Source organism: Tupaia chinensis, unplaced genomic scaffold, assembly GCF_000334495.1.
Source record: "Tupaia chinensis unplaced genomic scaffold, TupChi_1.0 Scaffold000426_1, whole genome shotgun sequence".
NCBI lineage: Eukaryota > Metazoa > Chordata > Mammalia > Scandentia > Tupaiidae > Tupaia > Tupaia belangeri.
The window spans coordinates 2,485,826-2,508,618 of NW_006159931.1; the positions used below are offsets into that span (position 1 = coordinate 2,485,826).

At 42.5% G+C, this 22,793-nt stretch overlaps 1 protein-coding gene across 1 annotated transcript; it reads left to right on the top strand.

Annotated features, from left to right (window-relative positions):
• Nucleotides 1-1,439: 1,439 nt before the first annotated feature.
• Nucleotides 1,440-21,947, top strand: PI4K2B (phosphatidylinositol 4-kinase type 2 beta; the record flags this gene model as incomplete). Its single annotated transcript, XM_014590290.2, is given in 9 exon segments — nucleotides 1,440-1,594; nucleotides 4,477-4,677; nucleotides 5,932-6,063; nucleotides 8,754-8,907; nucleotides 11,048-11,115; nucleotides 13,325-13,424; nucleotides 17,652-17,785; nucleotides 19,539-19,598; nucleotides 20,036-21,947. Coding segments are annotated over 9 exon segments (1,178 nt in total), but the record flags the coding sequence as incomplete, so codon positions are not given.
• Nucleotides 21,948-22,793: the final 846 nt, after the last annotated feature.

The following is a 22,793-nucleotide window of genomic DNA, read 5'->3' on the forward strand; positions in this document are numbered from 1 at the left end:
TTTATTTAATTTGACCAGCAGTGTCAAATTAGTCAGTGAGAAAGCGAGAGAGAGGAAAGTGAGAAGCCAAGCCACCAGGTCTGGGACTCAAACTGTGGTCCGCCATGTGGGATTCAGTGCCCCTAACTCCCATGCCACCTGCCGGCCCCCTGTGTTATGTCTTAGGAAGATCACTATAGCTACTCTGTTAAGTCAAGAGGGCACCAGGTAAAGAGGGAGGCCAGTTAGCAGGTTCTTGTAGGCTCTTGTAGACTAGAGCCTGGAATCCCTTGGAAGGAACACAGATGGTAAGAAGTGGTTGGGTTCTTTGTTGAAGGTTGGATATTTAAGGTCAAGCCAACGTGCCTAACTGATAGATTGGGTGTCGGGGGTGTGAGTGAGATCATAGGTGTTTCTATGGTTCTGGCCTACGCAGCTGGAAGATCGGAACTGAGAGCAGGAAGGGTAGGGGTGAAATGGTGAGGAAGTTTGTGAACGTTGAAGAGTTGAGTTTAGGTAGTTGACTGTGCTGTCACACATCCAAGCTGGGAGGCTCAGTACAGCAGTAGTCCGGAGTTCAGGGCCCAAGTCCAGGCTTATGGTAGAGGTCTGGGAGTCACTGGTGTTGACATAGAAAAGGAGCACGAGCTTCACGTGGGGCATTCTGGAGGTACGTAGTGGGTAGGTGGGGTGGTGCTGGGGCCTCATGGTCATTTTTTGGGTTCTTTCCTTTTCTTAGTGAAATAGGAAGCTAGATTGTCTACTGAGAAGGAGGGTGGGAGAGGAGGTGCTGGGAATTTAAGGAGAGGACTCGGTTTGTGTGCGTTTCTCTGATTAAGTTCCGCTAGCCCACCACTGCCCTAGAGTCAGTAGACAGTGAGGTTTAACCAGGACTGGGAGGTTCTCAGGCGACCATGGTAAAGGGAGGGAGGAAGAGTGATTCTGTGACAATTGACTTATAATTTAAGCTGGCCAAGGAGGGAAGGAAGGACAAGAAGGGAACGAAGACTGTGACAGTGCTGTGGGTCAGTGCTTTGTAGGTTCTAGGGGAATGGAAGAATTTGTGGACTCAGTACCACACTGAGTCAGGAAACAGGAGGTGCTCGGAATGGCAGTTATGGAGAAGTTGTGGCTAATTGGTGATAACAAGATCTGAGGTATGACCGACTGTGGAGTTAGAGGCCAAAGTAGGGTGGGGAACAGTCCCTGGTGAAGCATTCCAAGAAAAGAGAGGTATTAATGTGATTATTTCAACAAATATAGAGTACTTTCCCCGTGTCATTATTTGGAACCTATAGAGAAGTAGGATGGGGTGGGGGCAGAGGGAGGGAGTTGAAGCAGTCTGTGTGATGTTTGGCTACATTTTCCTGTACCTTAATGTGCTAACGCCAATATCCTAACACAGTGGGATACGTCTGCATCGTGGCTGTTCTCATAGCAGGTCTTTCTTCCTAATGCAGTAGCTACTGGTATTTCAGAAATGAACGTGTTCCCGGATGATCCAGAATTTGCTGACATTATATTGAAAGCCGAGCAGGCAATAGAATGTGGAGTTTTCCCAGAAAGAATTTCTCAAGGTTCAAGTGGAAGTTACTTTGTGAAGGACCCTAAGAGGGTGAGAATTTCATAGACCTTCTGTATATAATAGAAATACTGGAAAACACTAATTTAAATGTGAAGTTATTGTGAGTTTCAAAAGATACTTTTTCTATTGAATCTTTACCCTGTTTCTAAAAGTAAAGTTCAGTTTTGTTTTGTTTTACTAAAGGTTTCTACTGTTTAGAAATAGAGCTAATCATTTTAAGATGGTAGTTTACTGTTCTTTTATTTTATAGTTTCAAGCATTTACTGAATACTCACAGCTGTAGATTTATCGAGCATTTATTAATAAGTTCTTACCTTGTAACTCACCTATAACCCTATTAACCAAGCAGTGTGGAAGCTTAAATTTTCAAAACTCATTTTTTTTGAGAGAGAGATACTTATTTGCCATAGGGCATGTGTGCTCATCGGAGACACAGAGAGAGACAGAGAAACAGAAAGGGAGGAATCACCACCACCCCCTCACCCCCCGTGCGGGAGTGGCTACACCGCAATCCCTTCTCCTCCCATCTCCTCCTGTCATTTTGGCCACACATTCACACAGGCCTGGTGAGAGCTTTAAGCTGCTGGGTCCAGGATTCAAACCACAGTCAACTCATGGGAATCCAGTACGTAACCATTACAACATCTGCTGGTCCCTCAAAACTGATTTAATGTCATTTCCAAAGCGCTTGATTTCTTTTCAAAGGTTGTTCATTTTTTTTCTGGTACGATATCAGGGTAAGGAGTCAAGGCAATCTGATGTTTGAAGGCACTGGAATGTGACAAAGTGAAATGAATACAAGTATGAATCAGAAAGGAGAAGACTGCGTCCTACTTAGTTTAGAAATTTTCAAAAACACGTATCTTTTCTGAAAGCTCTCTAACTGACACATAACTAGTAGTTCTTTTTCCAGGAGATAAATATTTATAATTGTACTCTTTTTCTGGCAAAAATTGAAGTTATATTTTAACAGTTATTTTAGAAATAGATTTTTAATTTAAGAATATTTGTAGGGAACGTCAGTCTCCATCTTTGTTTCAATATTGAGTTCTTAATCTGTTCTCGTTTGACTTTTTACCATGACTCAGACTATATTGCAAAGCCGTTACGTGCTCAAAATTATAACAAGATTTTATTTATCTCAGGCTAATTCAGCCTCTAAATTTAATATGAATATACTGTATCAGACCAGTGCTAAGGATTATACAGGCTTTTTTTAGACATCCATGAACAAATTTTTTTTATAGGCTAGAGGTTATTTAAAATTGATTCATGATGAAAATGACTGAAAAAGAAACAGGGTGGGAGAAACAGCATAAATATTCACTGTATCTTATTACTTTTGTATTGTAAAGAACTGTTTTTTCTATAATTGGATTTATTATTCGTTCATTTAACAAATGCTTGAATGCTTCCTATGTATCAAGTCCTGTTCTGACTACTAGAGTCAACCCTACCAAAAAGGCCCCCTATAGCAAATTAAAATAAGTAATATAATAGATAAAATTAAATAAATAATTATTTTTTTAAAAAAGGAGGGTCTAGCAGATGGTGTGGTGGTTAGGGTGCTGGACTCTCACATGGCCGACCGTGGTTCAAGTCCCAGACCCGGTGGCTTACTCTCTCACTTTCTCTTTCTCTCCCTTTTGTCGTCTCTCTCTGGTAAGCCACATGTGTCCTATAGCAAATTAAAAGGAATAATAATAAATAAATTTAAATAAATATTTTTTAAAAAGTCCCTCACTTTTTAGAATGCACTATTATAGTGAGGAAAGTGGATCAAAACGAACATACTATTTGAATATTTAACAGATACTGAACAATAACACTGATCTTAGAGTAGTGGTTTTCAAACATTTAAAAATTAATGCAGGCCTGGGCCAGTAGGAGGTGGTGGCTAAGGCACTGAACTTCCACATGGCCTGCCGCTGTTCACGTCCCATACCCGGTGGCTTGACAATCACAGTGGGCACGTGTCTTCATGAGCCCAAAATCTCCAGAGGAGAATGGAGGAGAAGAGATTGCCATGTGGTCATCACCCTGGGGTGGTGATTTCTCATCTTCCACTACTCTCTCTGTCTCTCTGCAGTGACCACAAGCCTCCTGTGGCAAAAATCTAAAACTTACAACCAAAATTTAAAAAAAAATAAATTACGACAAACTAATGGAGGCCCAGCCATCGTGGTGGCTCAAGCAGGAGGCTGTTGTCTGGAGGGCTGGAGGAAGGGAAGGATCTCAGAGTGAGGGCCTTATCGTGGGTAACGGCGTCTGTCTGTCTGTCTGTCTGTCTCTCATGAGGGAAATAACTAGGTAAAGTTAAAAAAAAGAGAATCAGTGTGATCATTTCTTAGGAGGCTAGAAATATGAAACGAACGAACTCAGAGTTAATCTGGCTAAATGGCACGAGGTCTCGGAGCCTTGCCCTCACTTTCCTAGGGCCTGTCAGACACAGTATGAAGACTGGTCAAAGGATTATTGACCCTTAGACTGCTGAATGAAAACAAATACCAAAAGGTGGTTGGAACTAAGCTTTAATAGTAGAGGGTGAGTCCTAACTCTGTAGTGAGAGGCAGTAGAAAATGATCAGAATGTATTTCATGGGTTATTATCTAGATATATTAAAAGACTATTAAGATGTCTACTTTTTTTTGTTTCAGAGAGATTTTTGCCCTACGGTGTGTGTACTCGCCAGAGACAGAGAGAGAGAAAGCAAGAATCACCCCCCAGGGGCGATGGCCACACCACAATCCCTTCTCCTCCATTCTCCTCTCGGGATCTTGGGCACACGCGCCCAGAGTGAGCTTTTAAGCCACCAGGTCCAGGACTTGAACCACGGTCGACTCCATGGGAGTCCAGCGACGTAACCATTACGCATCTGCTGGTCCCAAGACTTCTACTTTTGTTTCCTATAGAAAATTATCGGCGTGTTTAAGCCCAAATCAGAAGAGCCTTATGGTCAGCTGAATCCAAAGTGGACCAAATACGTGCACAAGGTCTGTTGCCCCTGCTGCTTCGGCCGTGGCTGCCTGATCCCCAATCAGGGCTACCTTTCAGAGGCTGGCGCCTCCCTTGTGGATGAGAAGCTTCATCTGGGCATTGTACCTAAAACAAAGGTAAGGAGGAGTTTGTTTTGATCACATGCTTCTAGTTTACAGCCTGCTTACCTGTGAATACTTCCATAATAATTCCTAAGAATAGAGCCTAGGGACCAGCAGTTGGCATAATGACTGTGTCGCTGGACTCCCATGTAGTCAACCGCAGTTCAAATCCCGGACCTGGTGGCTTAAACTCATGCCGTGCGCATGTGCGTGCGTGCCTGCATGCCCAAGATCCCGAGAAGAGAATGGAGGAGAAGGGATTGTAGCCTGGGGTGATTTCGCACTTTCTCTCTCTCTCTCTCTGTCTTTTTGGTGAGTGCACGTGCCCTATAGCAAAAACCTCTCCCCCTAAAAAAAGAACAGAGCCTAAAGCTGTACCCCATTTCTTGCTTACTTGTAATCCAAGTACCATGAGTGACAAGGAGGAGCCACAGAGTACCCCAGAGACTGGTTGTCGTGAGGTCAGACTTCCTTGGTCAGTAACAAAGAAGAGAAAGAGCTATAATATTGATAGCATTTATGAAGCAGAAAAAGGTCGGTGGTCATACAAATCCCGCTTGAAGATAGAGTTAACTAGTATACTCAGAAGTCTGCCCTTGTTTTCTTCATGGCCTTATCAAATTTTCACTGAAGTCTTCTTCGAAATATACATTCTTTTTTATTTTTTTAAGAATTATTTATTTAATGATATTTTTTACTATTGTCATTTTTAAATTTTGCTATAGGACATGTATGCTTATGAGAGAGAGAGAGAGAAAATGAGAAAGCAAGCTGCCAGGTCCAGGACTCAAACATAGTTGACCATGTAAGACTCCAGCACCTTAACCACCTCGCCACCTGCTGGTCCCTTGAAATATACATTCTTAATTCTATACTGCTCTTTATTTCTTTTTTTAAAAAAGAATGATTTATTTATTATCATTATTTTTCCATTTTGACCAGAGAGAGACAGAGATAGATCAGCCCACCAGATCCAGGAGTCAGGACGTTGTTGGCCGTGTGGGAGTCCAGCCTTTAACCACCATACCCCGCTGGCCCTGATAATGCCCTTTACTTCTTCCAGTAGCAAATGCGAGGCTACTTTTTCTACCTCGCTCGGAAAGAAATCGATGCCATTTTAACAGGGCTTTGCAAATGCCCTAGCCTTTCCGTTTCAGGTTCTCTGGGTAATTTAGGATAGAGTTAAACCTGGGTAGTTTCCAGACTGGAGGATGTGACTAGATTCGAAGGCACGAATTCTAATCTTCTTCCTTGACTGTGTGTTTCTAGGTGGTTTGGCTTGTCAGCGAGACGTTTAACTACAGTGCAATTGACCGTGCAAAATCAAGAGGCAAAAAGTACGCTTTAGAAAAAGTGCCAAAAGTCGGCAGGAAGTTTCACCGGATAGGCCTCCCTCCCAAGGTGAGTTCCCCAATGAGCTTTCCTGGGGTGGGGGGGGCAGTGGACTTGGCACACACACATCCTAGGCTCCTGGCTGGCACTGTGCTGTGAGCTCTGGGCATATTACGAGGGAAGCAAGAGAAGAGGTTTTCGTCTTCGAGGAGCTTGTAGGAGACAAGCACTTGCAATGACAATGACGATAAAGCTATTGATACGAAAGGGAGTTCAGGGAGCAGGAGAGGGTAACAGAGGGATGCCTTAGTGAATCTGGAAAGAAGGGCGTGTGTCCAGCAAGAGGCTGCGTCCAGGACTGGGTAAGGTAATGACTGGAAGCGGAGGTCTAGAATGAGGCCTGGCTCCCTGTCCCCGCTCCCCCAGCTAGTTGAGACCCCGGGCAAGGCCCTCATTCTCTCCAAGCCCTCGATTTCGTACCATCGGGATGACAAAAACTACCTCTTAGGCTGTCGGGAGAACAAATTAAATTCATGTCAAATATGAGGTGCACAGCAAAGGTTGAATAAATGGTAGTTGCTGTATCTTCTACCTACATATCAGATTTGGGCTTTTTTTTCCTTCTCACTTTTAAATAAACCTGAGGGATGATTAGCAACCAGCTAGGCAGGGATGGAGAGAACTCATAGGAAAGGCATTCTAGTAAAGGCCGTACGGCTATTTTAAAAATATACCCGGCCTATGATTTTGTTGTTTTATTGTTGCTGTGCATTTATCTAGATAAATAATTTGAGAGGAAATTTGTGGTTAACCTAACTTTTTAAAAAAATGGAACTGTAAGTAGATAGTTTGACAGTTTTTTCAAGACCAGGTGCTCCTTGCATATGCTGAAATATGTGTCTAAAAGCAGATATTCCATATTTTACCTAATTATGAGTAGTTTAAAGCATTAAAATTTCATGCCACTTTTGGCCAGAACCTCATCTTCCAGTAACTGCACAAAATGAAAAACACAAAGGGAAAAGGGAGAGAGGAGAGGCACCTGGTACACGTTCTCTGGGCCTTGTAGAAGACACGGAGTTGTTCCTTTGGTAACACCCGTGCGAATCTACAAGAAAGGTGCTAGAGTAGACATCAAGGGAATGGGTATTGTTCAAAAAGAAAGGCCCACTGATGTGACCATGGCAACACCAGAAGAGTCTACAGTGTTACCCAGCATGCTGTGGGCATTGTTGTGAACAAGCAAGTTAAGGGCAAGATTCTTGCCAAGAGAATGAATGTGCGTATTGAGCATGTTAACCGTTCTAAGAGCAGAGACAGCTTCCTAAAACGTGTGAAGGAAAATGACCAGAAGAAGAAGGAAGCCAAAGAGAAAGGGACCTGGGTCCAGCTGAAGCACCAGCTGCTCCACCCAGAGAAGCCACAGTGTGAGAACCAATGGAAAGGAGCCTGAGCTTCTAGAACCTGTCCCTTAGGAATTCATGGCATGATGGCTGTTAAAAATATACTAAACTATGGTCTATTAAATAAATAAAATTTTATGCCAACAGGAAGTTAAAATGTCAGGATAAGAAGTAGATTTTCCTCATGATTTGTTTATTTACACTTATGAGACAGGCTGGATTCCCAGGCACCTGGACACCATGCGCTGCCTAAGGGTGTATTTCACCCTTAAATAAATTGTTCAATGTTAACTAATACTTCCAGTAATAATGGCTTTTAAAATGAACATATTTTTAAGGAAGGGAATCTTGTTTTTTTTGTTTGTTTTTGTTTTTGGAGAGGTTTTTGCTATAGGGCGCATGTGCTTGCCAGACAGACAGAGAGAGACAGAGACACAGAAAGCGAAAAATCACCCTCCATGGGAGATGGCCACGCCACAATCCCTTCTCCATTCTCCTTTTGGGATCTTGGGCACACACGGACACATGTCCGGCATGAGTTTAAGCCACTGAGTCAGGGACTTGAACCACAGTCGACTATATGGGAGTCCAGTGACATAGCCATTATGCCATCTGCTGGTCCCAAGGAAGGGAACCTTCTAGAATTACTGGAGAAGTTATGTTTAATTGATTAGCTCTTTTCAATTGATGACAAGCTCTTTGATCAGCATGGTCAAAGAAGCCATTCTATTTTTTAGTAAAGTTATTTTTTAAAAAAGAATTATTTTATTCAACTTTTAATTAATTAATTAATTAATTAATTAATTTCAGTTAGATCAGAGAAAGAGAGTAAGTTAGAAAGCAAGCTACCAGGTCTGGAACTTGAACCACAGTCGGCCATATGGGAGCGCAGTGCCCCGAACCACTGCGCCACCTGCCAGCCCCAGTAAAATTATTTTCTGTTGTACAACAATCCTAAAATGTTTCTTCAGTAAGACAACATTGTACTTATTAAATAACCACGATAGGTATAAAATTTACCTTCCATAATTAAATTTATTTTATTGAGTATTTTTAGGAAACAGCCTCCTCGATAAGAATGTCACCTTGACGACAGATGTTTATTCTCTCTTTTAATTATCTTAAAATAGCTGCTTTGCTTCTTGAAAGTTGGGGCCAAGCATTTTTCATTTGTGATCATTTAAAATTAGTGTATAAAAATAGTTTTCTTGATAAATGTGGCTTATCTAAATTAGTGTTAACTCTGTTTTTCTTATTGTGTTTATGTAACGTATTTTGTGACAGTGCTGCTGAGATATTAAAAAATTAATCCCTTTGTTGTACTTTCTCTTCTAACTGGAGTTCTTAAAATTATAGATTGGTTCCTTCCAGTTATTTGTTGAAGGTTACAAAGAAGCCGAATATTGGCTTAGGAAATTTGAAGCTGAGCCTTTGCCTGAGAATATTAGAAAACAACTTCAATCACAGTTTGAAAGATTAGTTGTTTTGGATTACATCATCAGAAATACAGGTATTGAAGTTTTTTCATTTGTTCACTCAAGTCTTGTTAACTTTTAAGCCATCTTGTATTCTTGTTATCGAAATCAAAGCAAGAAAACGTTGATGCAGAGTCTTGTGGCTAGTTCCTCTACCTCACTTAGAAAACAGAGACGTGGAGCCAGCAGATGACATAGCAGTTATGTCCCTGGACTCTCACGTGGATGACTGAGGTTGGAGTCCTGAACCCAGTGGATTGAAAATCACACCAGGCGTGTGTGTGTGCATGAATGCCAAGATCTCAGGAGAAGCATGAAGGAGAAGGGATTGCAGCATAACCATCCCCTGGCGGAATGATCTCTCACTTTCCCTCTCACTATCACTATCTCTGTCTCTCTGTCTCCCCCAGTGAGCACACGCACCCTAAGGCAAAAAAAAAAAAAAAGAGAAAACAGAGAGTAGTCCTGGGCAGAGTGAATCCTCTCCTCTGGGGCTCTGCCTTCTGGCGGATTCCTGCCCAGTGGTGGAGATCAGTCCCTATCCCCTTGGGATGAATTTCCTAGCAGCAGGACCAAGCAAAATATTAGAAATGTCATCCACATAAGACGAATAGTTAAAATTCGATAGAATAAATTATTTCACGTGTTTATTTTGACATTATGTAACCATTAATGCATTATATAAAAACATGAAGCTTTCATTTTTTTCCGAGCTGTAAAAGAACAGTGATGGAAGTAAGCCAGAGCAGTGGTCCTAAAACGTGGTTCCCTGGACAAGCAGGGTCAGCCCTACGTGGGAACTTACTCAGCATCTCCTCAACACCACCCCAGGCCCACGAGGGCCAGCAGTTTGTTTGTGTTTTAACAAATGCTCTCAATAATTCTGGTGCGTTCTACAATGTGAGAACCACTGACTCAAAAATGTTTACTCTTGTATATTAATTTCTGAAAATGTGTCATCTCAGTTTCTGGATTTACCTTCTTAATATGGTCCTAGGATAATGTGACAATTAGCATACAGTCCACAGGACTCCTGTACTGACATGAGGTCAGTCTTCTTAGAAACTTGGCTAGCAGTGCTAACCAGTGGCATAGTCGTTAAGGAGCTGGACTCCCATGTGGCTGACTGCGGTTCCAGTCCCAGGGCTGGAGGCTTGAAACTCTGGCCAGTCACGTGTGTGTGCATGCCGCAAATCCTGAGAGGAGAAGGGATTGTGGCATGGCCATCTCCCCAGAGTTGATTTCTTACTTTCTCTCTCTCCGTCTCTCTCTGTCTCTCCAGTGAACGCACATACTCTATAGCAAAAGTTTCTCCAAAAAAAAGACAGAAAGGAATTTGCCTAGCAGTAGGGGTAGGTTCTTTTTCTCCCTAAGGTACAGAGAACTTATCCTTGATTTTAGTAGCTTTGACTCAGTCATTGCATTGGGTTGTCGAAAAGTCATGATGCATTTTTGCATCGAAATATGTAGAAAAATCCTCCCTGACTTTTCCGACCATCCGGTACCTCCCTCCCAGGGTGTTTATGAGGGTCAAATGAATCACTACATATTAAGCACTTAAAACAATGTCTGGCTCAGAAAAAATGTCCATCGAGCGTTAGGTAACACAACCAGTTTTGTTAGTTTGCGTTAAATTGGAACTTACTGCAAATGAGCGGTGTGCCTGCCAGAGGAATACTCCCTGACTTTTCCGACCATCCGGTACCTCCCTCCCAGGGTGTTTATGAGGGTCAAATGAATCACTACATATTAAGCACTTAAAACAATGTCTGGCTCAGAAAAAATGTCCATCGAGCGTTAGGTAACACAACCAGTTTTGTTAGTTTGCGTTAAATTGGAACTTACTGCAAATGAGCGGTGTGCCTGCCAGAGGGAGAAGGCGTCCCCTCATAGGGTGTGGGCCTTTCTCCTCCATTTCTCACCCACCAGGAATTGGTGCATGTTGCACACATGCCGAGTGTGTTTTTCAAGCCCCTGAGGCTGAGAATCCAAAGCATGTGGAAGCCAGCTTCCTGCGTACCACGGTGCCCTAAATGGGAACCTTCTCCGTGGTAAACCTATGCTACAAGTAACCGATGTGTAGCAGAAATTAGAAGGTAGACAGACTTCCCCCTCGATATTAAGCTATCCGGCCCATAAAAGTGAAATGACCGATTTTTCTGTTTGCTTTAAAAGACAGGGGCAGTGATAATTGGCTAATCAGATACGAAAAGCAGAAGTGCGAGAAGGAGGCCGACCGTAAGGTAAGGACATTGCACACGAGTAAAGATGCACGCCGTTTCTGTTACAGGCGACCAGAAGTCCTCTTTTTCCTATGGCCTCTTTCCTTCACCTAGGTAGTTTTTGTTGATTTATTTTTAGATTTTATTTTATTATATTTTGCCATAGGGCACGTGCACTCATGGGAGAGAAATAAAGAGAGAGAGAAAGTGAGAAATCACTCCCAAGGGGGGATGGCCATACTGCAGTCCCTTCTCGTCCACTTTCCTCTCAGGATTTTGGGTACACACTGGTGCCCAGTGTGGTTTTCAGGCCTCCAGGTCCAGGACTCAAACCACAGATTTGGCACGTGGGATCCAGAGCCTTATCCACCGTGCCACCTGTTGACCCCTAGATCCTTTGTTTTTAATTCTCTTTCTCTGTTTTCTGGTTTTATTTTTTAAAAAAGCAGACCCGCAGTTGTTGGAGATGTGGTTGAGGGGGACGGGGATCAACTACAGAGGGATGCGAGACTCGTGGGGTGAAGCTTTCCCCTCGGTCAAGACTCATCACACTGTATGCTTTCATATCTGAAGCTGTAAACAGAAAAGGATCATAGAGATAAAAACAAATGGCAGTTATAGCAGACACAGGTTCGAAACACAGACATACACGAACATATTCATTATGGTTTCCGATTTTATGTTACTGGGATGTCTTAAGCAATTAGATTTTGCTGAGAACTTTATTTTTTTGCTGTTAGTATCTTATGCATTTTCATTGAGCTCAGGCGTTCGATATAACTGAAAGAGGTCAAGAGGTCTGACACGTATCACATGAACCTTCTCTGTAGTCTCCGTTTAAAAATCGCCTTTTTCGCTATGTGCTATTTTTTCTAAGCCATGCAGCCATTGCAGTTACCTGTATGTACATACTAGAAGCCATTCTTTAGTGAGGACCCTCTTGCTCCTGAGGTCTTCACTTCTGCTGCAGGGATACCGAAGTTAGGGATGGCCTATATTTTGTAGTCACGAGCACCTTTGGGTTCCCCCTACTGGACCTTGTTATACTGGTTACTGTCTTTGGGGGAATTCTATTTAGAAACATTTTACACTTGCCATAATTATGTCTGTGGACCCTAAGAAAGACTATATCTTAAAAAAGTAATTTTGTTAAGGTATCTTAAAAAAATAATATTTTGCAAATGTCATATATTTAAGCAATATAGCTAGCACTGAGTTACTGAGAACATCAAATTTAAAGATCTTACATTTTTTTCTTTAGAGATTGTTTTCTACAGGGTATGTGCACTTGCCAGGGAGACAGAAAGCAAGAAATCACCCCCCAGGGGGATGGCTATGCCACAGTCCCTTCTCCATTCTCCTCTCGGGATTTTTGGGCACACATGCACCCACTCCTGGCGTGAGTTTCAAACCACCGGGTCCAGGACTCAAACCACAGTCGACTTCATGGGAGTCCAGCAATGTAAGCATTATGCCATTTCCTCGTCCCAAAGTCTTAATATTTTTAAGCCCTCTTTTAGCAAAGCAAAAAAGAAAAGAAAAGAAAAGAAACCAATACTGAGTAAAGGAATAAAGGAATAATCTCAACTTTTTAAAATAGCGATTATGGACCCATCCTAGGTGGTGCCGAGCTGACTTGCTGGGTCCGAATCCCCAGGTTGGCCTGATTGTGCATGTGGGTGTGCGTGTGCACGTGCGTGCCCAAGATCCCGATGAGCTGGCGGGCTCAGGAAAAAGAATCTAGGTTTGGTGAGACCCTGTCAAGGTGCTTCTCTCACGCGTGCACACTCCCTATCATTAATAAAGACTATAAAATTCATACTTTTTGTTTTGTCCTTACTTTCATTTGCACATTTATTAGTGGTAAAAATAGGGACTTATCATAGACAAACAGTTTATTCTTCATTAAAAACTTGAAGGCAGAAAAGAAAATGAATACCACAAAAGATTGATCGGATAACGGGTGCGGTGAGAAGGCCCTGGCCCCTGCTCCCCCACAAGGCAGGGTTCATGCTCTTTGGCTCAGGCCCCAAAAGAGCCCGGCTCGTACTGGTTTTTAAGACAGTCTCTTCTTGGGTGAATTTGTATTCTTTCTGGCAACCTATTTTTAGTTTTTATAGATTGTTCAACAGAAAACGTTCTTACATCTCTACAGTTATTATAAATATTTTATACTTTAGAAATATTTATGTAGGTTCTTTTATCAACAGATCATTTTTCTTCTCTTTAGGAATCAAAATGGATTGATGATAAAGAGTTGCTTATTAAAATAGCCGCAATTGATAACGGTCTAGCATTTCCTTTTAAACATCCTGATGAATGGAGAGCATGTGAGTGTTTAGAACTTTCTATAGATTCTGTAATTCCTTCTCTTCCCGAAAGGGAAAGGAACAAAAGTTATGGATATCAAAATGGCGGAGGAAAAGCCAGATAAAGCGTGAGCATTCGTCAGGGTTCGGATCCGGGCACTAGGGCTGCAGAGATGTGTACCACGTGGGTCTCGGAGTACATTGGTTTATTTTTGGGTGAATGATTCTGATTTTTAGCTTTCTATTTGCTTTGAAAAATGAGTTTGGTAGCTCTCCTATTTTTCAAAATATAACATGGAAATAATCTTTTAAAATGTTTTGTAGAACTATGAACTATGTCTTAATGTTCTGCCCTGTATTCCCTTGGACAGTTTAGGCTTACCCAACGGCACCCCCCCACCCCCCGTTCAGTAGTAACTTGTTAATTACCTTCCCAGTGTCTTGTATGGTCTGTGACCAGATTTTACACAGCTTTTTAAACCTACTTTAGACATTTTTATTTTGAATTCATCTGTGATATCATGAGTTTGGAATGTATAGGTGTAATTTTAAAATCCCCTCTGTCCATTTGAAGTATTTAGGAGAAAAAAATGAAATAATATCTGGAATTTGCCTTAAAATATTAGGGGTGGGTACCAAGGAAGAGAGATGAAGCAAATTTGGCAAAAAATTGGTAATAAATGACTCGAGTTATTGGGAGTATGTGAATTGATTATAACAGTTTTTAAATGTGTTTAAGTATATGTAATTTTAAAATTTTTATAGCTATGCTTATGCCTTTTTAAATTTCTATTTATTAGTGGACATTTTTCATTGTTAGGCTTGCTGACGATTTGTCTATTATTAATTACTGTTTTTTAAAATTTATTATTCTTGCCTTTTTCAGACAATAGGCTTTTTTATTTTTATTTTATTGATCAGATTTTCTTTTTTTTTTTTTTGCTTTTCCTTTCACTGCTTTATGTTTTCCACTGTTCTTTGACTTTTTTTTTTTTTCTAATTGCCAGAGAGACGTATACTTGTGGGGACGGAAGGTGGAGGACGCACCCCCAGTGGGGTGAGGTCACGCTGCAATTCCTTCCCTTCCATTACTGCATCCTGTCACGATTTTCAGCACTCATGCACACTCGCCCAATATGTTTTTCAAGTTACTGGGACCAGGATTCGAACCATGGTTGACAATGTGGGTTCCAGCTCCCTTAACCTCTAGGCTATGGGGCCAGCCTTCCATCATTGCTTTTTCCTTTTATTATGTTACCCTACGGTGCTTTCCTCTCACTGTGTATTAGCCCACAGCTCTCTGGGGATCATTCTGTCTGGACCACGTCGTGAGTAGACGCTGCTGTGCCGTTCTGCTTTACATCGTCACTCTCTGATTTTTCTTTTTGACAAGAGTAATTTAGAAGTATTTTCTTTGATTAAAAAACTGGGGAGCTGGGACCAGCAGATGGCAAAATGGTTATGTCACTGACTCCCCTATAGTCAACCGCAGTTCAAGTCCCGGACCTGGCCAGTTAGAACTCACACCAGGCCATGTGTGCTCGTGCTCGGAATCCCGAGAGGAGAATGGGGGAGAAGGGATTGTGGCATGGCCATTCCTCCAGGTGCCGATTTCTTCCTTTCTGTCTCTCTATCTCTGTCTCTCCAGTGAGTGTGCACAACCTATAGTAAAAACTTCTCAAAAAAAACCAAATGGGGAGGCTGACAGGTGGTTAAGGTGCTGGACTCCCACGTGGTCAACCACAGTTTGAGTTCTGGACCTGGCAGCTTACTTTCTCTCTTTCTCTCTCTGGTCAGATTAAAAAATGATAAATAATAAATATTAATAAATAAGAATATTTTAAAGATATTTCTAGGTTGGTTGATTTTTATCTTAGCTGTCTTGTTGCCATTTTCCTCCCAAAATACTGTTCATTGTTATTTGTTATTTCCTTGTGATCTTTAAACATGGCCTGTGCGAATTCTGGGGCTTTTGGGTTTTTTTTGCAATTTGTTAGAAATATTCTCATGGTCTTATATATGACCAACTTAGAGGACTATATTTAGAACGAACGCTTGGGCTTGAAGTCACGTGTGTCTGCTAATTAAAGCTCGTGGTGTTAGTCATCTCCTGCTCTTGACTCCTTAGATACTTGATCTGGTAATTTTTGAAAGGAAATTAAAGATCACCATAATCGTGATTTTGTCAATCTGCACTTGATTTTATACATTTTCGCTTTGTATTTCAAACACTCGGAGGGTGAGTGATTTCCCTTCCCGATGGCTTGTTTTCTCACCACTGTGTGATAATACCCTACTTTTTCCCTCTCAGTGTTTTTCATTTTTCTTATTTGGTCTGTTGAAAATGTAATATACCTTCTTTCTTTTTTGTTAGCATTTATTTACCTGGTATTATTATATACTTGCATTTTTAGCTTCCATCATTTTGTTTTAGATACATAACTTATAAACACCTCTTGGCTGGTTTTTTTTATCCAATCTTTGTCTTTTCTTCAGTACACTTAAACTCTGTAGCTTAGGTCTCAGCCAACTGTTCACATTTTGAACTTCTGCTGTCTTACTTTTCCCTGCGAACCATTAATTCCCATGTGTTCCTTTTTGGTTTCTTATCACTTGTTAAACTGATTCGAAAAGTCTTGGTCCTGCTTTATTTTCCCAACTTCAGTGGTTTGGAACCCGTATGCAAACTGCACTGTAAAAGTGTTAAGTTGGAAGTGCCTACAGTACGTGCATCTGGGGATCTGACCAGACACTCAGTTGGCGATGAAAGGTTTCCAGGAACTGGTACTGAGGGTATAGGCCGTCACCTTGATAGCGGAAGCCATGGGGGCGTTTGCCGTCACCCAGGGAAATCATGGAGGACAGACAGGACTTGCCAGTACGACGCCGGGTACACCAGTGCTCCATGAATGAAGAGGAGAAAGGACTGAGTGTAGAAGCTGGGCAATCAGCGGCCCTGAGAGGGCAGGGAAAGCTGGCCCAAGAGAGGAGTGGCTTAAGGACAAAGGTGAACTTTGAGACAGTGGCACCTGCAGAGCTACAGAGAATTTCATGGAGGAGGCGGGAGGGACACAATCTTGCTGCAGAGACCAGACTGCCGGGGGGCTGCAGAGGGCGCGCCCAGCGCCCCTCAGGAAGTGACTAGCTGTCTTAGGGGCGAGTTCTGATGGTGGCAGAAATTGAGGGGTGAAGGTTAGAAGCAGAGTGAGGACAGAGAGTAAGAGCTGCCTGACTACACGACGGTGGCAGAAATTGAGGGGTGAAGATTAGAAGTAGAATGAGGACAGAGAGTAAGAGCTGCCTTTCTAGACTTGTTCAAGGGGGAGAGGGCACTGTCCATAGCTCCAGTCGCTTTGTCTCGAATGAGCAGTGGACCTCCTGAGTGTGTGCAGGGGGGTAAAAGAGGGAGAGGGCAGATCCTTCCTTTGGGCGTCTGCTTGGTCCGGTGCCTCAAAGCTGGGGCTTCTCGTCGGAGGTGCCCTCGGCTGCCCTGTGGTGATCACATCATTGCACCCTCTCCTGCAGGACGCTGAGGGTGCACCCTCTAGACGACCCCGCCACCATGCAGGTCTTTGTCCTGGTACTGGAGCGAGTGAGAACCCTCTAGACGACCCCACCACTGTACAGGTCTCTATCTTGGTTCTGGGAGTGAGTGTGCACCCTCTAGACGAGCCCGCCACTGTACAGGTCTCGATCCTGGTACTGGGAAGCTGCAGTCTTTTTTGGGAAGAACTAGACTTCATCTAGAGTCCTGAACTTCTCATCTCTTAAAGGCACTTACCTATTTACCTTCTAACAATTTAAAATTTTAGAATGTCTTCTGTGCACAAGTGAGTGGTCACTTCCTGGTGACTTGAAGCTGTGGGGGTCGGGGAGACCTCAGCCACCCCATCCTACACCGGACTGTGAGCCAAGGCAGGAATCCATGAGCTTTCTACACAGGAACCAGATAGATTCCGAGACAGCTTTTGATTCAGATGTATTTTTTGAAAGAGGGCTAATTGAGGCAGACCTGTTACTCAAATCTCATTCTTTACTGTCTAAATGCAGACACCACAGCCCAGTTCGGACGAGACCTGACTGTACTTGAGCGTCTGAATGGGCTGTCAGACTCGGAGCCGGCGTTTGGATGGCAGAGGGCTGTTCTTCCTCCCGTCCTGTTGTTGGTTGTAGGAAAGCTAGGGTAGATGTGGGTCTCCGTGGACCGTGTCTCCCGCTGATTAGAATACCTTTTTTCTTTTGTATTAGATCCGTTTCATTGGGCTTGGCTTCCACAAGCAAAAGTTCCTTTTTCTGAAGAAATAAAAAACTTGATTCTCCCATCTATTTCTGACATGAACTTCGTGCAAGATTTATGTGAAGATCTTTATGAACTCTTTAAGGTAAATAAATGTTTCATTTTGAATATTTTAAAAATAAGAGATCTTGGGACCAGCAGGTGGCATGGTGGTGAAGGGTGCTTGACTCCCACATGGCCAACCACAGTTTGAGTCCCGAACCTGGCAGCTTGCTTCCTCACTTTGTCTTTCTCTCTATTCGGATTAAAAAAATAATAACAAATGGAATTAAATTAATAATTTAAAAAAAAATTATTTTTTAAAAAAAGAGATCTTGGGAACCAGCAGTTAGCGTAATGGCTATGTCACTGGACTCCCACGTAGTCGACCGCGGTTCGTGTCCCGGACCCGGTGGCTTAAAACTCACGCCGGGCACATGTGCGTGCATGCCCAAGATCCCAAGAGGAGAATGGAGGAGAAGGGATTGCGGCGTGATCATCCCCCCGGGGGGTTATTTCTCGCTTTCTGTCTCTATGTCTCTCTCTGTCTGTCTGGCGAGCGCATGCGCCCTATAGCGAAAACCTCTCCAAAAAAAAAAGAAAAGAAAAGAAAGAAAAAAGAGATCTTAAAACAGAAGGGAGTTTCTTTTTTTTTTAGACTCCCAGACAGTGTTTTACTTGGAGACGTAATGGATCCAATTAGAATAATACTAGTTTTTCAGTCTCTGCATATACTTAAATTTTTTTGATATTTATTTTTTTTGGAGAGATTTTTTTAAGATTTATTTAATTTTTAAAAATGTACCACTATTATTTCTATTTTTAAATTTGATCACAGAGAGAGACACAGAGAGAAAAAGAACAAGAGAGAGAGAGAGAGAAAGCAAACTGCCAGGTTCAGGACTCAAACCGTGGTTAGCCCTGTGGGAGTCCAGCACCTTAACCACCATGCCACCTGCTGGCCTTCAAATACTTAAGATTTTATATGTATATAGAGTCTTCAAAAGTTTATGGAAAATGCATATTATGAAAAACCCACCCATGGATTTAAACTTTTTTGCACCAGAATAAACTTACACTCTAATTCCTACTTTATATCAACTTTTTTTTTTTTTTTTGGTTCACTAACTTTTTGAAGTCCTTTCTTTTTCCGATTTTTATAATAAGAAGGGAGTTTCCTAAGAGAAGTTCCATGCCTCTGCTGCTCCCTGTACTGCTGCTTGCGGGAGAACCTGCCTCACAGGGAGACGGCTGCTCTGCTTTACGGAGCACGCGCCTACGGAGTCACGCCTGCCTGCCCTGCCAGTTCCCTGAAGTGAGGCAGCGTTAAAGTCTGAGACATCGTTTTCTCCAAAAGCTGAATGTTTGCAAACTTGCCTTGTAAACCGTAATATGTGTTTAGTTATAATTTATCTTAAAAAGCTGAAATTCTGGGCCAGCATGTGGCATGATGGTTAGGGTACTGGACTCCCACTTGGCCAACCACTGTTCGAGTCCCAGACCTGGCTACTCGCTTACTCATTTTCTCTTTCTCTCTCTCGCTGTCTCTTATCATATTAAATAATAATGATAAATAAGATAAAATAATTCTTAAAAAAAAAAAAAAGCCTAAATTCTTCAGCCAGAAAATCACTTTAACTCTTTTTTGGAACAAACTGTGGTATAAAGAAGATAATTCTTGTCATTCTGGGTGAGTACAAACACGATCAGGTAAATATGCTCTTTCTGTACTATTTTATACGTCAGGGAAGCTTTCTCCTGTCCTTACTGCTCTGTCAAGGAGTTCAGTTAGATTTGGAATATTTCCTTCAACGATCTAGACTTGGGGAATGACAATAACTCCTTCCTTTCTGTGACAGACGGACAAGGGGTTTGACAGAGCCACTTTCGAGAGTCAGATGTCTGTGATGCGGGGTCAGGTAGGTCACTTCTTTCATGAGCTCATCCTTTGAAACAGTGGCCAGCCCTTTCCTCCACTTGTCTCCAAGAGACCCAGAGAGGGGGCTCTTCATTCTGAGCCAAAACAGTTTACGTGATTAGAAATGAAGTTAGCATAATGGCTGTGTCACTGGACTCCCATGTAGTCGGCTGCGGTTCGAGTCCCGGACCCAGTGGTTTAAACTCACGCCAGGCGCATGTGCATGCATGCCCAAGATCCCGAGAGGAGAATGGAGGAGAAGGGATTGCTACGTGGCCATCCCCCCTGGGGGTGATTTCTCACTTTCTGTCTCTCTGTCTCTCTCTCTCTGTCTGGTGAGCGCAAAAAGACCAAAAAAAAAAAAAAAAGGGGGGGGGGGTTGGTGATACGAAGCTTTGTGGTGTGTTTTAAACGGGTGAACGTCTCTCATTGCCGCAGATCTTAAACCTGACGCAGGCTCTGAGGGACGGGAAGAGCCCCGTGCAGCTGGTGCAGATGCCCTGTGTGATCGTGGAGCGCAGTCAGGGCGGAGGCCAGGGCCGGATCGTGCACCTGGCCAACTCCTTCACCCAGACGGTGCACTGCAGGAAGCCGTTCTTCTCCTCCTGGTAGCAGGTGGAGGGGCGGGCGCCGCCCTACTGTGTGCGGGGACATCGCAGGACGGAGGCCTGCCATCAGAGCCCGGTCGCCACACCTCACATAGTTCATGTCCTGCGAAGGTGATATTTTGAATGTAGTCCGAAGTTTACAGGGTTTTTTGGTCCAAATATTAAAATTTCTATTTCAGGGAAGAACGAATATATCTCCTAAATGGTATTTTTGTAAAAAAAAGTGTGTTTTATGTGGTCGTTGGTTTGAAAGGTAATTTCATGGTTTACACGTGCTGGAATGACTGTAATTACTCTGGAATTCCAGGTGGAAAAATAAGGTGTTTGTTGACTTCGTCTGCAGTAACTTTCTATGTCCTCTTTAAACATTGAGAAGAATGTTTATGTAAACTCTTCTTACCTTACAAACGGCCTTCGAGAGTGCCTAAGTCTGAAATGTTCTTCTGGACTTTACTGGAGTAGTTAATAGAAAAACAGGTAAAATAAAGCAATGTTGCCTTAATTTTAAAAGCTGCTGTTTTAGAACTTGAATAAGTACCTCTATTAGGGACCACAAAATTCTATCTTGGTTAAGTAACAATTGACCCATTTCTTTTCTGTGCCATAGAATATTTTTGGTGAATTATTTTGTTGTAGTGGGGAAAAAAAATCTAAAGACACTCACCCTTTAAGAAAAACTGGGGGGAACTCAACCGAGACTTGAGGGGAATAATATGAAATTAAGATAAAGTCCCCCAGTATTTCAAAATTCCACGAGTATTAAAAATTCCCTTTTGGTTCTTCCGTGGGATCAAGTAGTTGATCAGTTAGTAAGTACTTCAGGGTACTGGTCTTGTTTAATTTAGTATGTCAGTTAGTATTAAAGTTAACAGCAGAATCATTTATCTTTGATTTTGAAGTTTATTTTTTTACTGTGTTTTGAATATCACTGCGGCTGACGTTGGAATTTGCAGCTCCGACTCACCAGGGGACGTCAGGGTGCGAGGCCGGTGTGCAGGCGTCATTGCAGGGCAGGGAAGGTTGGCGCTGTGCTGCTCCGCGGGCCTCCTCAACACAGGCCAGCTGGGGCGGCTTGTGCCCTCGGCCTTTGGTTCTTTACGCTTACTGTCTCGTGGGTTTTCGTTTTCATTTTTTGTTTTTTAAGCATTTCTGTTGAAAGTATTTCCTGAAGGTTGATTAGGGTGTCAGACCTACAGGTCTCTCCCTGCACCTTTCTGGGGCCTTCACGGAGGGAGGAGTGAGAAGGTGGCTGCCCCGGGGAGCGGTGGGAGCCCGTGATCCTGCCTCCCTGGGCCCTGAATCAGCTCAGTTTTGATATAATGGAAAATGGACTGGAAATTTCAAATCGAACTTTGTCTTTAGGTAGATACTCGTCATTAACATGTGCCTTTTGGGAATGTGTTATCAGAAAAGGAACTAAGTGGTTGCTGGGTGGGTACTGGTTTTCTAAAACAGTTTTTTCAGCACTTCGAGGATTGCCATATTAATTTTTATAATGGAAAACAATAGATTTGCTGCTGTTTTGTATCTTAGAATTAAAATAGTATGAACCCGTTCTCAAAGAATCAGACCATGCCGGAAAAGTAGAAATACTCAAGATAGAATTACAGGTCAGAGTACGTTGGTTGGATTTTGTAAACGTTCATAAACTTCATTCCTATTTAAGTATTGTGCTTTTTTTCCCCCCATGAGTATATTTATAGTATCAAACATGGTAATAAAATCTTTGACTTAAGGTTCAATTTCTCCTGTCTGTGTGTATGTGGAATAGAATGTTTGTGAATACATTTGCATTTATAAATGATGCCAGACTACCATTTTCTTACTTCATGTATTAGTAGTACAGTTTAATTCTTTATCATTCCAAACGATGTATGTTAACTGGAACTTTTATAATTGGGGACATTTAATTTCATTCAATGATAAGCTGCCTTATTATCCCACAAATCTGTCAAGAATTGAAGACTTTGTGAAGACATGGTTTTTGGCAGACTTGAAAATAATTTGATTCACAACTGTTTTTTAAATTTAAAAATACTGTGCTAAATAAAATAACAAAGTATTTAAAAACAGTGGTGGCATGTTTCTTGAGCAGATTGCATCCGGAATACCTAGGCAGCATCGTAGGCTTTATCTTGCCTTCCTGCACCAGGTGGCTTGGGAACCTTACGGAGCAGGGCAGAGTCTTGGCACTTGGGCATGTCTGAACTGTCTCGCAGTTCGTCTGGGGCCATGCGACTGGGTTCTGGCCAGTGACGGATAGCGACAAGCGACAAATGCAGCTTTGGGCCGGGCGGTAAAACTCAGTGCATGATTGTCCAGTGTCTCGTCTTCTCATTTGAGTCAGAATTTGCAGAATGGGAGCAGCCAGGGTGTGCGAGTCCCTGCTGGGAGAAGGTGATCGGGAGACGCCTCCGACATGAGGGGGAGGAGTGCTTGTGCGAGTCACTGCGTGTTTGAATGGAGCTGTCCCTGACATCAGTGTGTGAAGAGTGACATAGCAATAAATACCATTCCTAAGTTAGAAATCCACAGCCAGGTATTAGGGGGCGGGCCAGCAGATGGCGTAGTGGTTAAGGCACTAGACT